The sequence below is a fragment of the Phascolarctos cinereus genome, unplaced genomic scaffold (assembly GCF_003287225.1).
Source record: "Phascolarctos cinereus isolate Bilbo 61053 unplaced genomic scaffold, phaCin_HiC Scaffold_726;HRSCAF=1367, whole genome shotgun sequence".
In the NCBI taxonomy this organism is placed as follows: Eukaryota; Metazoa; Chordata; class Mammalia; order Diprotodontia; family Phascolarctidae; genus Phascolarctos; species Phascolarctos cinereus.
Genome location: NW_027556098.1, coordinates 256,177,499 through 256,196,935, shown reverse-complemented (window position 1 = coordinate 256,196,935; position 19,437 = coordinate 256,177,499). Strand labels below are relative to the sequence as shown.

General features: G+C 37.4%; 1 protein-coding gene across 6 annotated transcripts in view; it reads right to left on the bottom strand.

Annotated features, from left to right (window-relative positions):
* ATP8A2 (ATPase phospholipid transporting 8A2) overlaps nt 1–19,437 on the bottom strand; it is a 756,382-nt gene that overhangs the window by 468,976 nt on the left and 267,969 nt on the right. For all 6 annotated transcript variants that reach the window (XM_020997141.2, XM_078147076.1, XM_078147075.1 and 3 more), the window contains exons 21-22: nt 17,041–17,125; nt 15,232–15,371 (exon numbers count right to left, since the gene is read on the bottom strand). In XM_020997141.2, coding sequence (XP_020852800.2) covers nt 15,232–15,371; nt 17,041–17,125 — 225 coding nt within the window. The remainder of the gene's footprint in view (nt 1–15,231; nt 15,372–17,040; nt 17,126–19,437) is intronic.

Sequence of the window (19,437 nt, the reverse complement as noted above, 5' to 3'; positions counted from 1 at the left end):
AAGTATCAAAAAAGATCCTGTGGCACTAATGCTCTGGATCACAGAATTGAGAAAAACATATCAAGTCTGAAATTCAGTAAAATACTGCTCAATATAATCATTAATGCCTCAGTGAGGAGCCAAATACAGGTATTTTTTTCAATTGCGGGAGGCTGAATGAAATAATGAATGCAAAACACTTTGCAAAGAAAGTGCCAGGGAAATGTGAGACATTATTATAATTATCATCATTACTGAGAGGCACCTAGAAGAGTGGATAGGGAAATGGTCTCAGGGTTAGGAGGGTTCAAGTACAGCCTCTGATACTGTGTGTGTATGTGTGTGTGACCTTAGGCATGCATTTCAACTTCTCATGACTCCAGGCAACTCTAATTCTGTAAGTTGCTAAATAGCAGTTCACCAGAATTGGTAAGAATTCTTCAGCACCCAACCCAATGAAATCACTGATCAAAAAATATGTGATTAATGGATAGCCTACCTTTTGACCAATTAGTATGGCTCACATACTGATACCTTTGAATAGAAGGTCTGAATCTTTGTATCTCAATCAATTAATAAGCATTTATTTGTTAAGTGCCTACTATGTGCCAGGTGCTAGGGATATTCAAGTACAAGGAATTAAGTAATCGCCACTCACAATAAGCCTATGTCTTAAAGGGGGAAACAAGTGTAAAAATGTATGCAGAATAAGTAAAAAGTTAATAAATGCAAATATATACAAAATGGTTAAAAAAAAGGTATTTTGGGAAGGAGGACACTAGCAGTTTGAGGCGATCAGGAAAGGCTTCAGGGGGAATGAGGTACATACAGATGAACTTAAAGGAAGAGAGAGACTGTGAGGCAGAGATAAGAAGGGAGAGCATGCCAGGCACACGGACACGTAGTACAAAGGCACAGATATGGCAGATGGGTTGTTGTATGTGAGGAAGAGAGAGAAGGCCAGCTTGGCTGGATTGAGGCATGCTCAATGAGGCTGAAAAGATCAGTTGTGGCCAAGTTGTGTAAGGCTTTAAAAGCTAAACAGAGGAGTTTCTATTTCATCATAGAGTCAGTAAGAAGCCATTGGAGGTTGAGTAGGGAAGGCACATGGTCAGATCTATAGTTAAGGAAAATTATTTTGGCAGCAGCATGCAAGCTGTGCTTGGAGGGAGGAAAGACTTAAGGCCAAGACCAATTAGGAGGCTGTTGCAAAGATCTAGGCAAGAGGTGATGAGAGCCGGAGTGGTGGTAGTGATGTGAGTAAGGAGGCAGATGAGAGAGATGTTGTAGAGGTAGAAATGGCAAGTTTTGGCAATTAGTTATTGGATAGGTAGGGTGTGAGGAGTCCAGGCTAACAAACACCATGATTACAAACTTGAGACATTGGAAAGATGGTGATTCCTCCAATAGAAACAAGGAGGTTTTGGTAGAGGGTTTAAGGAGAAAGATAATGAGTGCAACGTTAAATCTAAGTTCAAGATGTCTGTGACAATCCAGTCTGAAATGTCCAGTGAGCAGCTGGTGACACATGATTAATGGTCAAGGCAGAAGGGCTAGATATAGAAACCTGGGCATCATCTGCATAGAGATGATAGGTAAACCCACTGATGAAACTACCAAGTTAGAAAGAGGCAGGAAAAGAGGCCCTAGGACAGAACCTTGCACATGCACAGATTGGATGACAAGCTAGCAAAGGAGACTGAAGAGATCTCAGGCCTATCATGTCCCACTTTACCTTTATAGGCTAGCAAAGACTGCAAATTCTTGAGTTACACAGGAACTTTTTAGGTCATCTAGTATTGCTCCCTTCCCCACCCCCCACCCCAAATGCCCCCTCTGCCCATGTGTAGATGATCCCCTCAACACCATTTCGGACAAGTAGTTAGCTGGCATTTACTTAAACATTTCCAGCAACGGGAGCTCGTGCCACTAGAACACTGGTTCATTTCTACACACTTGTAATTGTTAGTAAATTCTTTCTACTGAAGGAATTTATATTCCTATCACTTCCATTTGCTAGTTCTAGTTCGACCATCTGGAAATACACAGAATTGAAGTCTAATCACTCAGAAACAGATGGAAATACTTGAAAACAGCTACTATCTTCCCTGTAAGCTAAAACATCCCCTTCTCCTTTAATTGACCTTCATATGCCATAGTTTCAAATCCCCTCAGCATCCCAGTCTTCCCCCTTCTAGGTCTGCTGCAGTTTGTCCATAAATTAGTACAGTTTTTTTTCCCCCCATAAGTCTATTGATGCTTCCAGGAGTCTAAGGGCTTTGCTACATTATAACATCACTATTATTTCCCTGGGTGAAATTATCATACAACAGGATTATACAGTGAGAATCAAAATGCCCCCGTTTTACATACAAGGACCTTTGCCCAAAGGTCACACAGGTAACAAATGGCAGAGCTAGGATTTAAACCTAGCTTGTCTGTCAAATACAGAATTGCTTCAGTTTCTTTAACTGTAAAATAAGGATAATAATAGCACCTACCTCCCAAGGTTGTCATACATATCAAATGAGATAATATTTGCAAAAGGCACTTAACACAGTGGCAGGCAATCATTCTTATTAAGTACTCACTATGTGCTGAGCACTGTATAAGCCCTAGGGATAGAAAAAGAGGCAAAAGACAATCCCTGTTCTCAAGGAGCTTACAACCTAATGGGGAGTCAAAATGCAAACAAATGTATACAAAGCAAGCTATAGACAGGGCAAATAGGCAATAATTAACAGAGGCACTACATTAAATGCTTATTTCATTCCCTTCCCTCATTCTGATGTACTCCATTGCTAAGTATGCAATATTAAAAGAATGGTTTCCAACATATTGGTTGGATCCCCTTGTGGTAGATTTATGTGCAGAAGTAGAGAAGAGCTGAAACCATGAAATAGGAAATCATGGAAAGGCTGCAATCTGAATTACTGGAAGGAGCACCCTTATTAAAAGAGATTACAGTTTCATTATCACATTAGAATAAATAGGATGAGAGGAGAAACCAATTTTCAAATTAGTAATAATAATCATAATAATAATGAAATCCTGAGGTCTGGAGATAGTATTAGTAGAAAACATTCCCAGTCATCCACTAGTTCCATGATGGTGCTTAGATAAAAGCATCCTAATTGTGCTATGAAGCCAGTGCTCCCACAACATTATATTATCTATAGAAGCAACTGAAGTTTACAGCCAATCATAGATATGAAGATTCTGGTGACATAGTAGTCAGGAGAATGGCTCTCAAGTGGGCTGTGGTCCCTGAGGTTATGTATTCTAGAATGGATGGTTAGTGCTTTATCCACAGTTTCCTGTGTTATACTTTATGACTTTAAAGGATACCACAGGGCTTTGACAAGCATGATTTCATTGAAATCATATACGACATATCCTTTTGCCATCTGTATGTTTATCTTAGGCAAATTTTGTTCCTTTTGGGAAAAAAGACATAAGAGGAATGACTGCACAGGCTATTTTATTTCAATGCTAGAAAATACATGAACTTCTAATGAAATATTTTATGTGAGGAAGAGGCAAAAGATGACATATAGTGAATGGAAGCTCAAGTTAACTTAAACATCTAAACACTATATTTTACAACACACACACACACACACACACACACACACATAAATTATGAACTGAAGAATAAAAATTGGCTTGCATGTCTTCATCTAACAGAATGTAAAAATGTAGTTTGAAAGTGAGATTTTCCCAGTGTAAGCAAAACTGGAAAATTATCTTACACAGGGACCATTGCTGGACAAAGAGCTGGGCCCAGAACTGAACAAAAAAAGAGAGTGAGAGAATTTGCAATTGGAAAGTTGTATGTTGTTGTCAACAATTACAAACTTCTATATGAAACAAAAACCAAGCTTCTTTTTAATTCCAGTATCCTTTCAGTGATGCTATATGGTTTCTAATCATGAAACAGAATTATCAAAACTTCAGATGACCTACAACAATGGAGAAACCCATGAGTAAGCATGAATAGGCAGCAGTATACAGTTAACAATAAATAGTATAGGCACAAAGCAGCATAAAATATATCAGAGATGCATGTGGAAAGGGAGGCGGTACAGTGAATAGAGTACTGGTTCTGGAGTCAGGAAGACTCATCTTCCTGGGTTCAAATATGGTCTCAGACACTTACTAGCTGTGTGACCCTGGGGAAGTCATTTAACCATGCCTCAGTTTCCTCATCTGTAAAATGAGCTGGAGAGGGAAATGACAAACCACTCCATTATCTTTGCCAAGAAAACCCCAAAAAGGAGTCACAGAAAGTCAGACACGACTGAAATGACTGAAAAACAGCAATGCCATGTATCAAGAGCTAGGGATAACCCACAAAACCTGCAAGCTGATTTGGTTCTCTGAGGTCTAGAGAAAGGTGCTCCCACACATCTGGTAGGCTTCCTGTGGAGTGCTTAGGAAAGGGTATGGCAATTGAATGGATGCCAAGGGTAAGGGACAGGATGAAGTCAAAGACAACACCAAAGGTTCAAGTCTTGATGGTTAGGAGAATAAATAAAGCAAAAATAAAAAGGTTAGAAGATTCATTAGACTTTTAAGGCAGATACGTCTAATTTTTGGCATGTAGACTTTGAAGTGTCAATAGGACATCTAAGTGAAACAATATCAGATAAAAGCAAATTCCAGACTGGAGTCTGGGGCAGGGGGTATGGAGGAAGAAGTCAAGTCTGGAGGTAGAAATTTGGAATCTCCCGCATAGGTGACAATGGAAGCTAGAAAAGTATAATAACACCAAGGGAGAAAATATAAAGAAAGAGGTCAAGAACATAGTACTAGGGGGCCACTTTCATTTAGGAGATGGGAGACCTGAAGAGCCAAACAGACAAGGAAAAAACAGAACCATGAAACCCAGTAGAAGCAAAGTTTGTTAACAGTATTAAATGTTGCAGAGACTCAAGAAGCTGAGGACTGAGAAAAAGGTATTGTATTTAGTGATGAAGTCATCAGTAACATTTTGAGAAAGAATAATTTCAGTAGAATAGTGGTGATTGAAGTGGAATGGCATCTAATATCTCCTTCAAAGTCAGGAGAGAACCACAATTTCAGGCCTGAAGCAGGATAAAGGTGGGTGTACCAGTTCAGACTCCTCCCCCTAGAACCCAAAGCCCTGGAACCTCTTGCCTCAGGAAAAGGTAGAACTTACTCTCTTATGGGTCACTGGAATAACATTATAGCCTTTCATTACCACCCTAAGCATCAAGGCAGATGAAGTACTCCACTAACACCAAGATTTCTGCCTGGCTAGTATTAAATCAATCTAGCTGACAAGCATCTAAGAAGCATCTATTTGGTGTCAGGCACTATGCTACATACTGGAGATACAAAGACAAAGGTGAAATAGTCCCTGCTTTCAAGGAGCTTACATTCTAACAGTGCAGTGTATCCATACATAGCTGGCACTAGAAGAAAGGGCCTCATGCAGAAGATGATGATGCTTGAGTTGTATCTTGAAGCCCATGATTCCAAGAAGTGGCAGTGAGATAGGAATGCATTCCAGAAGTGGTGGACAGCAAATGCAAAGGCACTGAGAAGGGAGGTGTATGAGGGACAAACTTAGAGTATGTGGAGGGGAATAATGTATATATAATGTCTAGAAAGGTAGGATGGAGCCAGGTTTCGAAGAGCTCTAAATGGCCAGGAGTAACAGAGAGCCATTAGACTTTACTGAGTGTGGAAGGTGGGATGAAGAAGTGTCAGAGAGTGATATGCTCAGAACTGCCCTGTAGGAAAATCATTTTGGTGATGGTGGAAGATGGAATGGAGTCACAGAAGACTTGGGCCAGGAAAACCAATACGGAGGTCCAGTCAATAGGTGATTAGGTCCTGAACTAGGGGTATGGTTGTGTGAGTTACAGAGATATTGTAAGACTAGAAACAACAAGATTTAGCATATCATTGCATTCAATGGAGAGGGAGAATGAAGAGACTCCAGTGACTCCAAATCTGGGTGACTGAAAAGATGATGTGGTGCCCTTGCAGAAATCAAGCAGCTAGGATCGGTTAGGGGGGAGAGGAGACAATGTGTTCTATTTTAGACGTGTTAAACCTGTAAGGCCTAACTCAAACCCACAGGAGCTGATGAGAACACAAAGAGATAAAAGAAGGATCAAGACAGAGTTTTGAAATATACCCCCAGCTAGAGCATATGGTGTCGATAATAATCCAAAAAAGGAGAATGAAAGGAAGCAATTGGATAGGTAGGCAGAAAACCAAAAAAAGAGCAGTGTCACAAAAATCCAGAGAGAACAGAGAATCCAGGAGGAGATGGTGGTTGGCAGCATCCAGTTCAGCAGAGATCAAGAAATATGAAAGTTGGGGCAGCTTGGGGTGCAGTGGATAGAGTACCGGCCCTGGAGTCAGGAGGACCCAAGTTAAAATCCAGCGTCAGATACTTGACACTTACTATTGCCTAGCCCCCCCCACCAAGTGTGTGTGTGTGTGTATATATATATATATATATATATATATATATATACACGGAAATTGAGGCAATATCATTTGATGTATGAAGAGATGATGAGTAACTCTGAAGAGAGGCATTTCAGTTGAGTGATGAGGTTACCAGCCTGAATGAAGAGGGTTTAGAAGAGAATAAGAGCAGAGAACAAGGAGGTAATGAGTGTAGGTGGCTTCTTTAAGGACTTTGGCCGAGAAAGTGAAGAGAGACAAACAACTTGCAGGGATGGATGGGTTTGGTGAGGTTTCTTTTTTTAAGAATGGAGGAGATTTGGGCATGCCTGTAGGCAGTAAGAAAGGAATCCAGGAAGACACTAAAGATTAGAGTCAGGGAAGCAATGATTGTGGGGGAAATCAAGGATAAATGTAGGAGTTTTGGCCTTGGGGGAAAAAGGCCACTACTTCACCAAAGATTGGAAAAAAGGAGAAGACACTGGTGGAAGTGGTCAGGCAGGGGAACAAGGTATATGATGTCAAGAGGGTGTGAGATAAGAAGGTAAATAGTTGGCAAAAAGTAGTCTCAATTTTCTCAGTTAAAGATGAGGTGAAGAGGAAAGAGGAAGTTTGTAGCAGCTGCTGTGGAAAGTAAAAGGCTCAATTTTGTTGCTCAGTAATTTTCAGTTGTGTCTGACTCGTGACCCCATTTAGGATTTTCTTGGCAAAGGCACTGGAATGGTTTGCCATTTCCTTCTCTAAGTAATTTTACAGATGAGGAAACTGAGGCAAACAGGGGTAACAAAGTTAGTGTCCGAGGCCACATTTGAACTCAGGTCTTCCTGATTCCAGGCCCAGTACTCTATCCTCTGTGCTACTTAACTGCCCCAGCTCCATTAGACAAGAGTAAAATGACTCTTGTTTCATTGAGGCACCAACTTCAGTCAAATAACAAATATGTAGTAGAGCCAGTCAGCATGGTTACATGACTAGATACTGTCCTCTACCCCTCAACTGCTTGACCTCTGGTCCTATCACTGCTCACACCCTGTCAAACTCTATGCCTGCCTCCTGGATTACCCTCAACATCACCTTTTCCAATTCTATTCAAATACTGCTGACCATCAATAGTTAAAATGATACATCTACAGAAAAGGTTTGTTACAAAGCTATGTAATCTTACTTCAACTAGACTTCATCCAGGCCTTAAACTATGTTCGAGTTGGATTATGTTCAAATATGAACCTGGAACTAAAAAGTGCCAAACCTATTTGGGATTCGTTTTAAAAAAAAAATCAGATGGGTAAACCAGTGAAACAGAAGACAAAGCAAGAATCAGAAAAAATTGTGCTCAATTAACAACCATAAAAATACAAGCGATAGAATCAAATAAGACAAGAACCCCTCAATCTGAGAGAAGTACTGGTTACAGATTCAAGAAAGGAAGAGATAGATAATAGGAATCCAGCTGACTGGCCCATCCAGTAGAGTTACACCTAAAAGGAAAAAATCCTACAGAACCAGAAGCTGTGAATGAATGCTCCATTGCCTTTCTCTGTATAAGAGCCTCACTACCATTGTACCCTAAGCTTGAGCCTGCTCTTCTATGAGCTGTGTATTTGTGAGAGACTATGTCCCAAATTTTGGCTGGAGGGGGTAGAGTTATAAGTGCTGTTTTTATTATATATTCTTAGTATGTGTCTTTTAAAACAAAGAAAAAGTTAAGTCTACTAACTTTTTTTAAACTTTAACTTTTAAAAAAAATTATTTTCAGTTCTAAATTCTCTTTTTCTTTTAGTGAGGCAATTGGGGTTGAGCGACTTGCCCAGAGTCAATACAGCTAGTAAGTGTCAAGTGTCTGAGGCTGAATTTGAACTCAGGTTCTCCTGACTCCAAGGCCAGAGCTCTATCTACTGCACCACCTAACTGCCCCTAAATTCTCCTCTTTACTGCACCACCCCTGAGGAAGCAAGAAATACAATACCCATTAAGATATAAAGCCATGCAAAACATATTTCTGCATTTTGCTGTAAAAAACTGCAAGAAAAATAAAGAAAAAACATGCTTCAATCTGCACTCAGTTATTATTTTTTCTAGCTCTATAAAGTAATTATTTGGTAATCTGATTAGTACATCACTGAATAAGTAAATTAATTTAGGTATCATACTTTTTTTATTATTTGGGCTCAGCCTACCTGTGATCAATTAACATTTCTCCAATTTTTTAGATCTTTATTTGTGTGAAAAGTAACGGCATTCATATAATTCCTGTATGTGTCTTGGCAGGTAGATTCCCAAGTATTTTGTATTTTCTGCAGTTATTTTAAAGGAATTTCTCTATCACTTCCTGCTGGATTTTTCTAGCAATATATGAAATGCTCATGATTTATGTGGATTTATTTTATTTTCTGAAACTTTCTTAAGTTGTTAGTTTTTTTAGTTGACTTTCTAAGGTTCTCTAAGTATATATAGCATCATATTAGCTGCAAAAAGTGATAATTTTGTTTCCTCATTGTCTATATTCTTTTGCTTTCCTTTTCTTGTTTTATTGATGTAGCGAGCACTTCTAGTACAATACTGAATGATAATGGGTGATAATTAAAATCCTTGCTTCACCCTGATCTAATCATAAAAGGTTTCTAGTTTATTATCATCACAAATAATGTTTGTTTTTGGTTTTCTATAAATACTACTTATTTTAAGAAAAGTTCCATTTATTCCTATACTTTTTAGTGTTTTCTAATAAGAATGTATTATGTTTTGCCAAAAAGCTTTTTCTGCATCTGCTCATAAAATCATATGAATTTTTTTTTGTTTTGGTTATTGATATGGTCGTTCTTGCTTATAGCAGCTAATACTGAAATAGCTCTGCATTCCAACCTAATCATGGTATATGATCATAGTGTACATGATATATTGCTATAATCTCCTTGTTGGTGTTTTATTTAAAATTTTTGCATCACTGTTCATTAGAGAAAAAAGTCTATAGTTTTCTTTCTATCTTTATTTTCCTTGGTTTATGTTATCAAAACCACATTTGGTTTTGAGGGATTTGGTAGAACTTTTTCTTTACCTATTTTTTCCCAAACAATTTATATTGTTGGAATTAATTGTTCTTTAAATGTTTAATAGAATTCACTTGTAAATCCATTTGGTCCTGGGTTTTTTTTTTCCTTAGGGGGCTCATTTATGGCTTGCTCAATTTCTTTTTCTAAGATAAGGTTACTTAAATGTTCTGTTTCCTCTTCTATTAATCTGAGCCATTTATATTTTTAAAAATATTCATCTAATTCATTTAGATTGTCAGTTTTATTGGCATATAGTTGGGCAAACCACCTCCCAATAATTTCTTTAATTTCATCTTCATTGTGTATTCATGCTTTTCATTTTTGGTGTTAGCAATTTGGTTTCTTTCCTTTTTTAATCAAATTAGCCATCATATAGCTATTGAACTTTTTTTCCCAAAAAAATCAGCTCCTGTTTTAATTTATTAGGTCAATTTTTTTTCAGCTTTCAATTTTATTAAACTTTCCTTTGATTTTTAGGATTTCTATTTTGGTATTTAATTGGGAATTTTAAATTTGTTCTTTTTCTATTTTTTTTTAAATTGAATGCCCAATTCATCTATTAGCTCTCTCTTTTATTAATATAAGTGTTTAGAGATATAAAATTTCCCCTAAGTACTGCTTTGCTTGCATCCCACAAATTTTGGTATGTTGTTTTATTGTTGTCATTATACTAAATGAAATTGATTGTTTCTATGATTTGTTTCTTGATCCACCAATTCTCTAGGATTAGATTAGTTTCCAATTAATTTTTATTCTACACAATGGCTTCAAAAGCCATTGACTGAATGTAGTTTTTATTGCATAATGGATCAAAAAAGGTTTATTTAATATTTCTGCTTTTCTGCATTTGTTTTTGAAGATTTTATGCCCCAATACACAGTTAATTTTTGTGAATATCTTGCACAGATAATAAATAGGTATGTACTATTCTATTTCCAACCAATATTCTCTAGGGGTCTATTGTATCTAACTTTCCTAAAATTCTATTTATTTCTTTAACTTCTTTCTTATTTATTTCATGGTTAGATTTATCTAGCTCTGAGAGGGGTAAATTGAGATCTCCCACTAATATAGTTTCACTGCTTATTTACTCTTGTGACTCATTTAATTTTTCCTTCAAAAATTTGTATGCTATGCCATATATAGTGCATATGCTCAGTACTGATAGTAATTCATTGTCTATGTCTATGGCACCTCTTAGCAAAAAGTATTTTCCCTGTCTTTTTTTAATCAGGTCTTTCTTTGCTTTTGCTTTGTCTGAGATCATGATTGTTACCCTTGCTTTTTTTTTTATACCAGCTGAAGCATAATAGATTCTGCTCCAGCTTCTTATTTTAATTCTCAGTGTGTTCTTTCTGTTTCAAGTGTCTCTTTTAAATAACATATTGTTAGATTCTAGTTTCTAATCCATTCAGCTATCCAATTCTGTTTTTGAATGAGTTCATTCCATTTGCATTTACAGTTATGACTGCTACTGTGTATTTCCTATTATATTTAGCCTTCTCTTTTTCACACTATCCCCTACTCAAGAGTCTGTTTTGCTTCTGACCACTGCCTTCTTTAATCTATCCTTCTTATTCTACTCTTCACTTTCTCTTAGGCCTTTTTCCTTCTACTTCCTTGTTTGGTAAGCTAGATTTCTATACCTGATTGAGTGTGTATATACATTCTTTCCTCCTTGAACAGGGGAGGTGAAAGTGAGATTCAAGCATTGCCTGCTCACTACCCTACATTTTCCCTTCCATTGTATAAGCTCTTCTTTGCATATCTCTTTTTTTCCTATTCTCTGAATGCATTCCTTTTTCTCAGCCTTCCATTCTTCTTTTGAAGTCGATCCAACATAACAGATTCACACCTATACCCTGTATCTGAGTAGACACCTTTTAACTGTCCTAATGATGATACAGTTCTTAGGAGTTACATGTATCATCTACTCATAAAGAAATGTAACCCAAGGAAGTCAGCCATCCTTTGGGAACTCTACCTACCAGTATAAATTCAAGCTGGGAGAATAGCCTCAGAGGAGATCCTACACATGGTTATCTGATCTACATATTCAGTGTTTCTCAGTGATCTGATTTGACCTTTTCAGATGACCTAAAGTCCTTTCTACATATAGCACTCTGGCTGTAATTGGCTCATGAATGCTCTCATCTTATTTTCCTAAACCCATTTGTCTAGCCTATTTTTGTCAAGTTAGTCAACCTAAGCAATTCAGATTAAGTTCCTGTACTGCTCTCTACTAAACCCAATTAAGAAAAAACAATCACCAAGTATCCCATTCCCTACTAGTGATGAGCTTCTTTCACTTAACACCCATGAATATGTCTCTCAATGCTCCTTATAGGTGTCTAAACCTGCCTGGATCTCCCTTCAGATCTCCTAGGGCTTCTTGTCATCCTAATTATAATTATGCTTTTTTTGCTCACTAGCTGTCAGTTGTAGACAAGAAGCCTTGTAGGTTCCTAGGGCATAAGAATTCTGGTAAGATAAAAGAAGCTAAATATGGGGATAAGAAAGGTGACCTTTGTAAGGAGGGCATTCTCTGTGATGCCCTCTTTCCGATCCCAAATACATGATTAGAGCATTACTTGCAGTGGAATATTTACTTAGGTTCATTCAGTAATTCACAGACTTAATAGAGGAACTCTTCCCTTAGAGAATTAGACGGGCATGTCTTCTTTTCTCAACTCCCATCGTTTCAAATTCAAGGCTCACAAGGTTTCCAAGTCATCAACTTCAGACCCTGCTTACTATAATGAAGCAGAAATGCCTCTTTATTTATAGTAGAGAACACTTGAAATTGACAATATTAATGTCCCAAACCAATGGAAAGGGTAAGATTAATAATTTCAAATGCCACCTACCCTAACACATACATTGTAGAAGACAAATAAATGCTGACAGCAGCAAAATATCACTTTTCAGCCTCCCCTAAAATAGTATCTGATGCTTACTAGCTGTGTAAACATTGATAAGTCACTTAACCTCTCTCCAAGCCTCAATTTTCTTATCTGTCAAATGGGATAATAATACTTCTAGTACCTATCTTAAAGGGTTGATGTGCAGCTCGAATGAAAATCTGTGTAAAAACTTTTAGAAACTTTAGTGAGATATATTAATGCCAACTATTCTTTTTATCTCTCTGTGTGTATATATACACATATGTGTATATATATACACATATATGTAAAATATGTTTATATATATAAATATATATATACATATATATTTAATTTTCCCCCAAAATTCTTCCCTCTTTATAATATAATATGAAACTGAACAGCAATAGAGTAACATGTTCATTCTGTTTCAAGGCTCACTAGCCAGCCTTTGAACTGCCTAGACTTTGAAAGTGCACCACAGGATTTCTTCTCTTCCCTGGGAGGTGCTTTATGAACTATATGTACATGTAAGCAGCCAGGCAAGGAGGTGGGGGTGGGGAGACAATAGGGAAGAGTGTCTGATCTGGCTATGTGGGTCTTAGAATGATTAAGACCTCAAAGGGAAAAGGAACAGGCTCAGATGCCTAGAGTAACCTTGTCCCTCACACTAAATCAAAGACCCTAGATTCAGGCTCACCCTGTAAAAGAGAGTTGTAGCAATGTTGTGTGATTAGCAGATTTTTTTCACCCTTGTTCTTCTCCAAATTATCCTGACTTTGCTGATGCATGTTGACCCTGACCATCCCAAATCACCTTTAATCAATGTTTAGATATTTAGCTACACCACAGCTGAAGCCATACAAAAGTAAGTTTTCTGTAAGTATTGGAAAAGTGTTGTTCCAGATGACTTTGAGATAGATAACGAGTAAAGTGGGTTTATCAGATTGGATTGTTAATGGCTCCCAAGATTTAACAAAGAGACACAAGGCAAGTCCTTAGTGGAAGTTTCCTTTCCTCTGAAACATTATCTCTACAATTCAATAGTCCAACACTGGTTTTGTTTGTCTCACTTTCAGAAGGTACATCCAACACAACTGGATACAGGGTAGAAGAAACAAGGATAACACTACTCTTTTTTTTTTTGATAACACTACTCTTGCCTGTTTTTCTAATATGAGATCCTACAATAGTTGCTACCAAAAAACTAAAACTAAAGAAAGGTATGGAGGACCTTCTGCCAGTGTTCTACTACTACAAACTGCTAGAAAATTGCCATTCCTCATTTATAACTAATCATTTTGGCAGATGCTTACTGGAATTCCCTTATCACCTTTCTAATGCACCCCAGGAAAATCAGCTGAGGGAAATGGTTTCAGGGTTTTCTCTGAGGGAAATAAAATGAATGGAAGAATCACTAGCTCTTAAGAGTGTTAGCAGCTATGTTTCAAGAAAATCTTATGGCCTAAAGATCTAGTTTCAATCATGGTTTTGTTTGTTTGTTTGTTTGTTTTGTCTCTTTATTGCTCAAGGCTGCAGAAAAGGCGCTGACCTGCACTGGTACTAAGAGTTTCCTCTCCCAGGAGCACCCCTCTACCAATGAAATCACACGTCCAATTCCTATTCCTTTCTTTTGTCTAAAATTCAGGAAAGTTAAAGTATCCTGGAAGAGTTTCATCTCAGTTACATTAAAAAGTTTTGTGGAAATATTGCCCTCTAGTGGCACTAAATCAAATAAGAACTTATTCAGAAGGAAAAAGTCAAAACACTGAAAGAACAAGAAAATGTTCTTTTTTGGTTTGGGGTTTGTTGGTTTGGTTTTTTACATTTAGTTTATAAGTAACTCATGAGGTTTTCCCCTACTATCATAGCCACATGGTATAAAGTCAATTTTAAGATATGTTGAGTCAGATCTGCCAAGTAAATAGTACAATTTGTGCCCAATTTTCACCTGGGGGAAATTCCACCTCTCTCACACTATAGTATAATTAGTTTACTGCTCTGTTGCACTAAAAGATACCAATGATGTTCTTAAAAGGTTCATCTTCCCCAAAATACTCAAATCACAACAGCATAGGACATACATCCTATGGTCCAACTTTCTTATTTGACACATTCCATATTTGAGGCCTAGAGACATGAAATGATTTGCCAAAGGTCACACACCTAAGAAGTGTTAGGACCAGAACACAGACTTATATTCCAGACTCCAGGTGTCTCTTTTCATGAAGGGATGCCTGGTCTGTATAGACTTGATTTTGTAATTATTTTTATACCTGTGAGCTCACTAAACTCAAGACAAACAAACATAACTTCAAACTCTACTGAATTTTAATATCAAAGGAAATATCTGACAAACTCGATCATGAATTGGTGTCCTACATTTATAGAGGAGTCATAATCCTAATGTGAAGTACAGCATAGTAAAGCTATCTAACAAGCTGCCCATGAGTCTTGAAAGGCTGCAGAACTACAACTTGGAACTTTGAATTCTCACAAAATTGTTCTAACCCCTAGTCTAACCCCTAATGTTTCCTTTCACAGGAAAGGTGTCTAGGAATGAAGTGAATAGAGAGAAGGAAGCATAACGACTGAAAAGCTGTAGCTTAAGCCTTGTCTCTTTTAAATTATTCTTAAAGAAGTGAGTTTCTAAAAAAAATTTTTAAAAAAAGAAGTGAGCTTCTTTTGCAAGGACACAAAACCCAATATTTCAGATGTTTAAGATCATGGAAAAATAAAAAAGGTAAATGCTAATATAACATGGTATGATAGCTGTGTTGTTTTTGTTTTGGGTTTTTTTTTTTGTACTTATGAAAATAATCCAGTCAAAGGGAAGCTGATTTGGTAGGAGAGAGTCCATCTGCTCTGGTTACCTTTTCAATGATTTCATAGCACTCTTCCAACCTCCGAGTTCTGTCTTTCAAAGTTGCACTGGCCATATTATAAACAGTCAACCATTCCTGGTACACATCCTCAGATATGTCTGCATAGGCAATACAGAGTGTCCTCAAACCTGAAGAACAGCAAATAATGGAGAAATGTCACGTTCTATGTCAGTTCACAGAAACTCACCACCTGACGACAATATCCAAAAAAACCCCACCAAAAAACAAAAGTCTTCTCTCACACTCCAAGCTTTATGAGGTCTTTCAATGGTTCTTGCTACTTTTCAATGGTTAGAATTTCCATTTTTTTCTTTTTTTTTGGGGGGGAGGATGATACAGAGTTGCAATTTCATAGGCATAATGAACTCCTAGTATAGGAACTCCCTCTACCACTACAGATGGGCAGCTCATCTATAACTTACAGGCTTGGAGACCCAAGCCTGGAGCCCCAAGAAGTTAAATGTCTTGCCCAGGGTCACAACAGTCAGTATGTGACAGAAGCATGATTTAAACCCAGGTCTTCCTGACTCTAACACCAGCCCTCTATCCATGTTGTCCCATTCCCTCTTTATTTCCCAACTTAACCAAGTAGTAATCCATCAGGATAGCACTAGGAGACTTCTTTGACATCTCTGAGAACCTTCTTTCTTTTGAGAACCTTTGGTGGGAATGAAGAGAGGAAGAGTAAGTCCTCTTCTAAGAATTAAGGCTATTTATGGTAACACAGCCAGAACTTCAAAGTCAAATCTCCACTTTAAAAGAATTGCTGTCTCATATTTCATTCTAAAGCACTTCCTGCAACTACCTTCTGATACCTGCCTGGAGCACAATTATGTTTATTAGGACAGAAGTCAAAGGTACCAAGACCTTGGTAAAGAGATCCATGCTTTCGTACCAGAGACATAAGCATGTGAGAGGCTGGAGCTCACAAGCTCAAACATGATCTTGGGCAAGACAGTCTATGACTTTTGTCACCTCCAAAAGCAAGGAAGATGGAAACCAGAAGCCTGGTTTAGAGTCTCTCAGAGAATGCTTGGGGTCAGTCACTGTGATTTCAGTGTCTATAATCAAGTGATGAGAAGTCAGTGTTATATAGCTAACAAAAGTTTAAGCCCATTAACTATAGGGGCTGGTTCAGCTGTCTATTTAGTGAACAGAATACAGGCTTCTCTGAGTGACAGAATGAAACTACAAGATCTCAGACAATGCATGTTATCCACAAGGCCATTTTCTACTCTCAAATTCCTATTACCACTGGAGGGCCTTTGACACCAGACCCAGACACACTGAATGGACTGTACATAATGGACTGTAGATTCCCTACAGGAATGAGGGAAGCATAGCATGAGGATGAATATGTTTTCTTGCTGGCATGAACACAGAATATGATGAAGTTCAAAAAGCCTCAATGAGATCTAGATTTGGAAATATTCACATTTATGTATCAGTGTTCTGGACCAAAACATGCAAATATACATCTAAGACCATGTCACCACAGACACATATATGTATATATATATATATATGTATATATATGTATATATATGTGTATATATGCATACACATGCATGTGTGTATATATATGCGTACACAGAGATATGTACATACATATATATGTGTGTTACAAAGCATGAATCATATGTATTTAGAATTACTAACATTTCAACATTTGACCCCATGCAGAAGTGTGAGAGTACTGGCTAAATAAAAGAAGTGATATATAAGTGTGAGGTATTATTGTTGATATTAATTTTATTATTAGTTGTAATAATATAAAAGTAGTTTAAGATAACTTACCTTCTGTAGCAAAATATTCAAGATGGCACAAAGTTTGTTCTGTGAACTCAGATTTCTCTGACAGTCTCTCATAAATCACATTATCCTATCAAAGAGGAAGTCATCATGACCAACAAATTCACATATAAAATTACAATTCAATCTTTCAGTATTCTAAATACTATTTTAGAGCTTTATATGTTTTCTACCTAATGAATAAAAGGTATTTTGATGAGCCCTGAAAGAGTAGCTAAATTCTAATCCACAAGCAATGATGAGCTTTGAACTTCACAGTGAGTTGGATTCCTTAGGATCATTCTTTAGGAAGCATGTCAGAGAGCAGTACGTCCAACCTTTTCATTTTAAAGATGAGAAAATGGAGGCCCAAATAGCTTAAAGACTTGTCTAAAGTCACCCAGGCAGAAAAGAGCAAAATTTGGATTCAAACCTACCTCCTGTGAACCCAAATCCAGCACTGTACCCCACCAAATCTGAGAACTATGACCAAACCAAGAATGTACATTTTCTGATACAATGATGTTTGGTTTAACATTACAGAACACCTTTTTCTGTTTTGTGGCACTAGAACAAAGACCCATTTAGGTTTTCTGGTTTCTATGTGAATAAGGATAGAGAGAGAGGTCTAAACCTAAGATGTGATTCACCCTTCTTTCAAAATTTGTCTTACTTAATAGGATTTAGACTAAATCAAGTGTTCTTAACCCAGGGTCCATGAACTTGTTTTAAATACATGCATACACACACACACACACACACACACACACACACACACACACACATACTTACACTGTTGACTAAATCTGAATATGACTGGTTTCCCTCATAATTCTATATATTTTATTTTGTGTATTTAAAAACATTCTTCTGATGAGTCCATATGCTTCACCAGACCACCAAAGGGGTCTCTTACAAAAAAAAGGTAAAGACCCCCCTAAACTAGATGATCTCTAATGTCCTTTCCTGTTCTGATAGTGTTTGGTTTTATAGAAGTTCAACTTTTCTTAACCCTCTCAATTTCTTTTCGTGGCGGCTGTAACACTAATAATTGACACACTGACAAATCTAGGAAGGAATTTTTCAAAAATAGCAATACAAAAGAATGAGCAATAAAATGTTATGTTGGCATTTTAAATGTTAACATTTAAAATGAGATTCTTAAGATCATAGATATACTAAATGCATGCCAAGAAATGAATACATGCAGACACGAGGTTTTATCAGTCAGATAAGACTACATGCCAGTTTCCCACAAGCAGGAGAACTGCCTTTTTTCAGACCAGGTACTGAAAATAGCAGACCTCCACAGACTCTTATTTTTGTCTCACAGGATCAGGGCAGTCCCTATTGCACATTACCACCACACAGTAACCAGAACACTAACTTGGTATCACTTTCCAAGTCAAATAAAAGAGAACTATGACCTTCAAGTCTCCTTAAATCTTAGCTATTAGACTGAGAATCTCAGAGCTGGATGAAGCCTCCAAATTTACCTAGTCTAACCTCTGTTTGAAACAGTGCCTCTGATGTGCCATCCCCAAAAAGTGGACGTCTCTGTTTCACTTGAAGACTTCCAGCTCCTGGGAGCTCATTAGCTCCCAAAGCAGTCCATAAGACTTTTGTACAGTTCTTCTTATTAGCAAGTTTCTTGTGCTTCTATCCAAGTGAAATCTGTCTTTCTCCAACTTATACCCATTGCTCCTAGTTCTACTCTCCAGGGCTAAGTTAAACAAGTGTCATCACTCTTCAACATAACAGTGATCACGACCTCCTCCGTCTTCCCCCCATCCCACCCCCGATTATTTTCACCTCTCTTTATATGGCATGGCTTCAAGTCTCAGTACCAAACTGATTGCTCTCCTTGGGTCAGAACCCTAGTTCATCAATTTACTTTCTAAACTGTGGTGCCACACATACAACATAATTCTCCACACAACTAAAGGGTACAGTGGGTCGAGCATAGGACCTTAAGTCGGGAAGAACTGAGTATCCAAATCCTGCATCACAAACTTACTGTGTGACCCTTCACTTAAGTTCTCTCGGCCTTGGTTTCCTCATTTTCAAAATGGGGATGATAATAACACCACCTACCTCACCAGGTGACTGTGTGGATCAAAAGAGATTACATATATAAAATGCTTTGTGAAGCTTAATGTGATATATATATATATATATATATATATATATATATATATGTGAATACCAGCTATTGTTCTTCTTATTCATGTGGTCTGACCAGGGCAGAGGGCCACAGGGTTTTGTATGCTAAAAGCATCCCTTTATAGCTAACTTCCTATCTAGCTCATATTGAGTTTGCAGTCTACAAAAGTCCCTATGTCTTTTTGACATAAATTGATGGCTAGCCCATCTCCCCAATCATGTGCTTATATGCCATTTCCT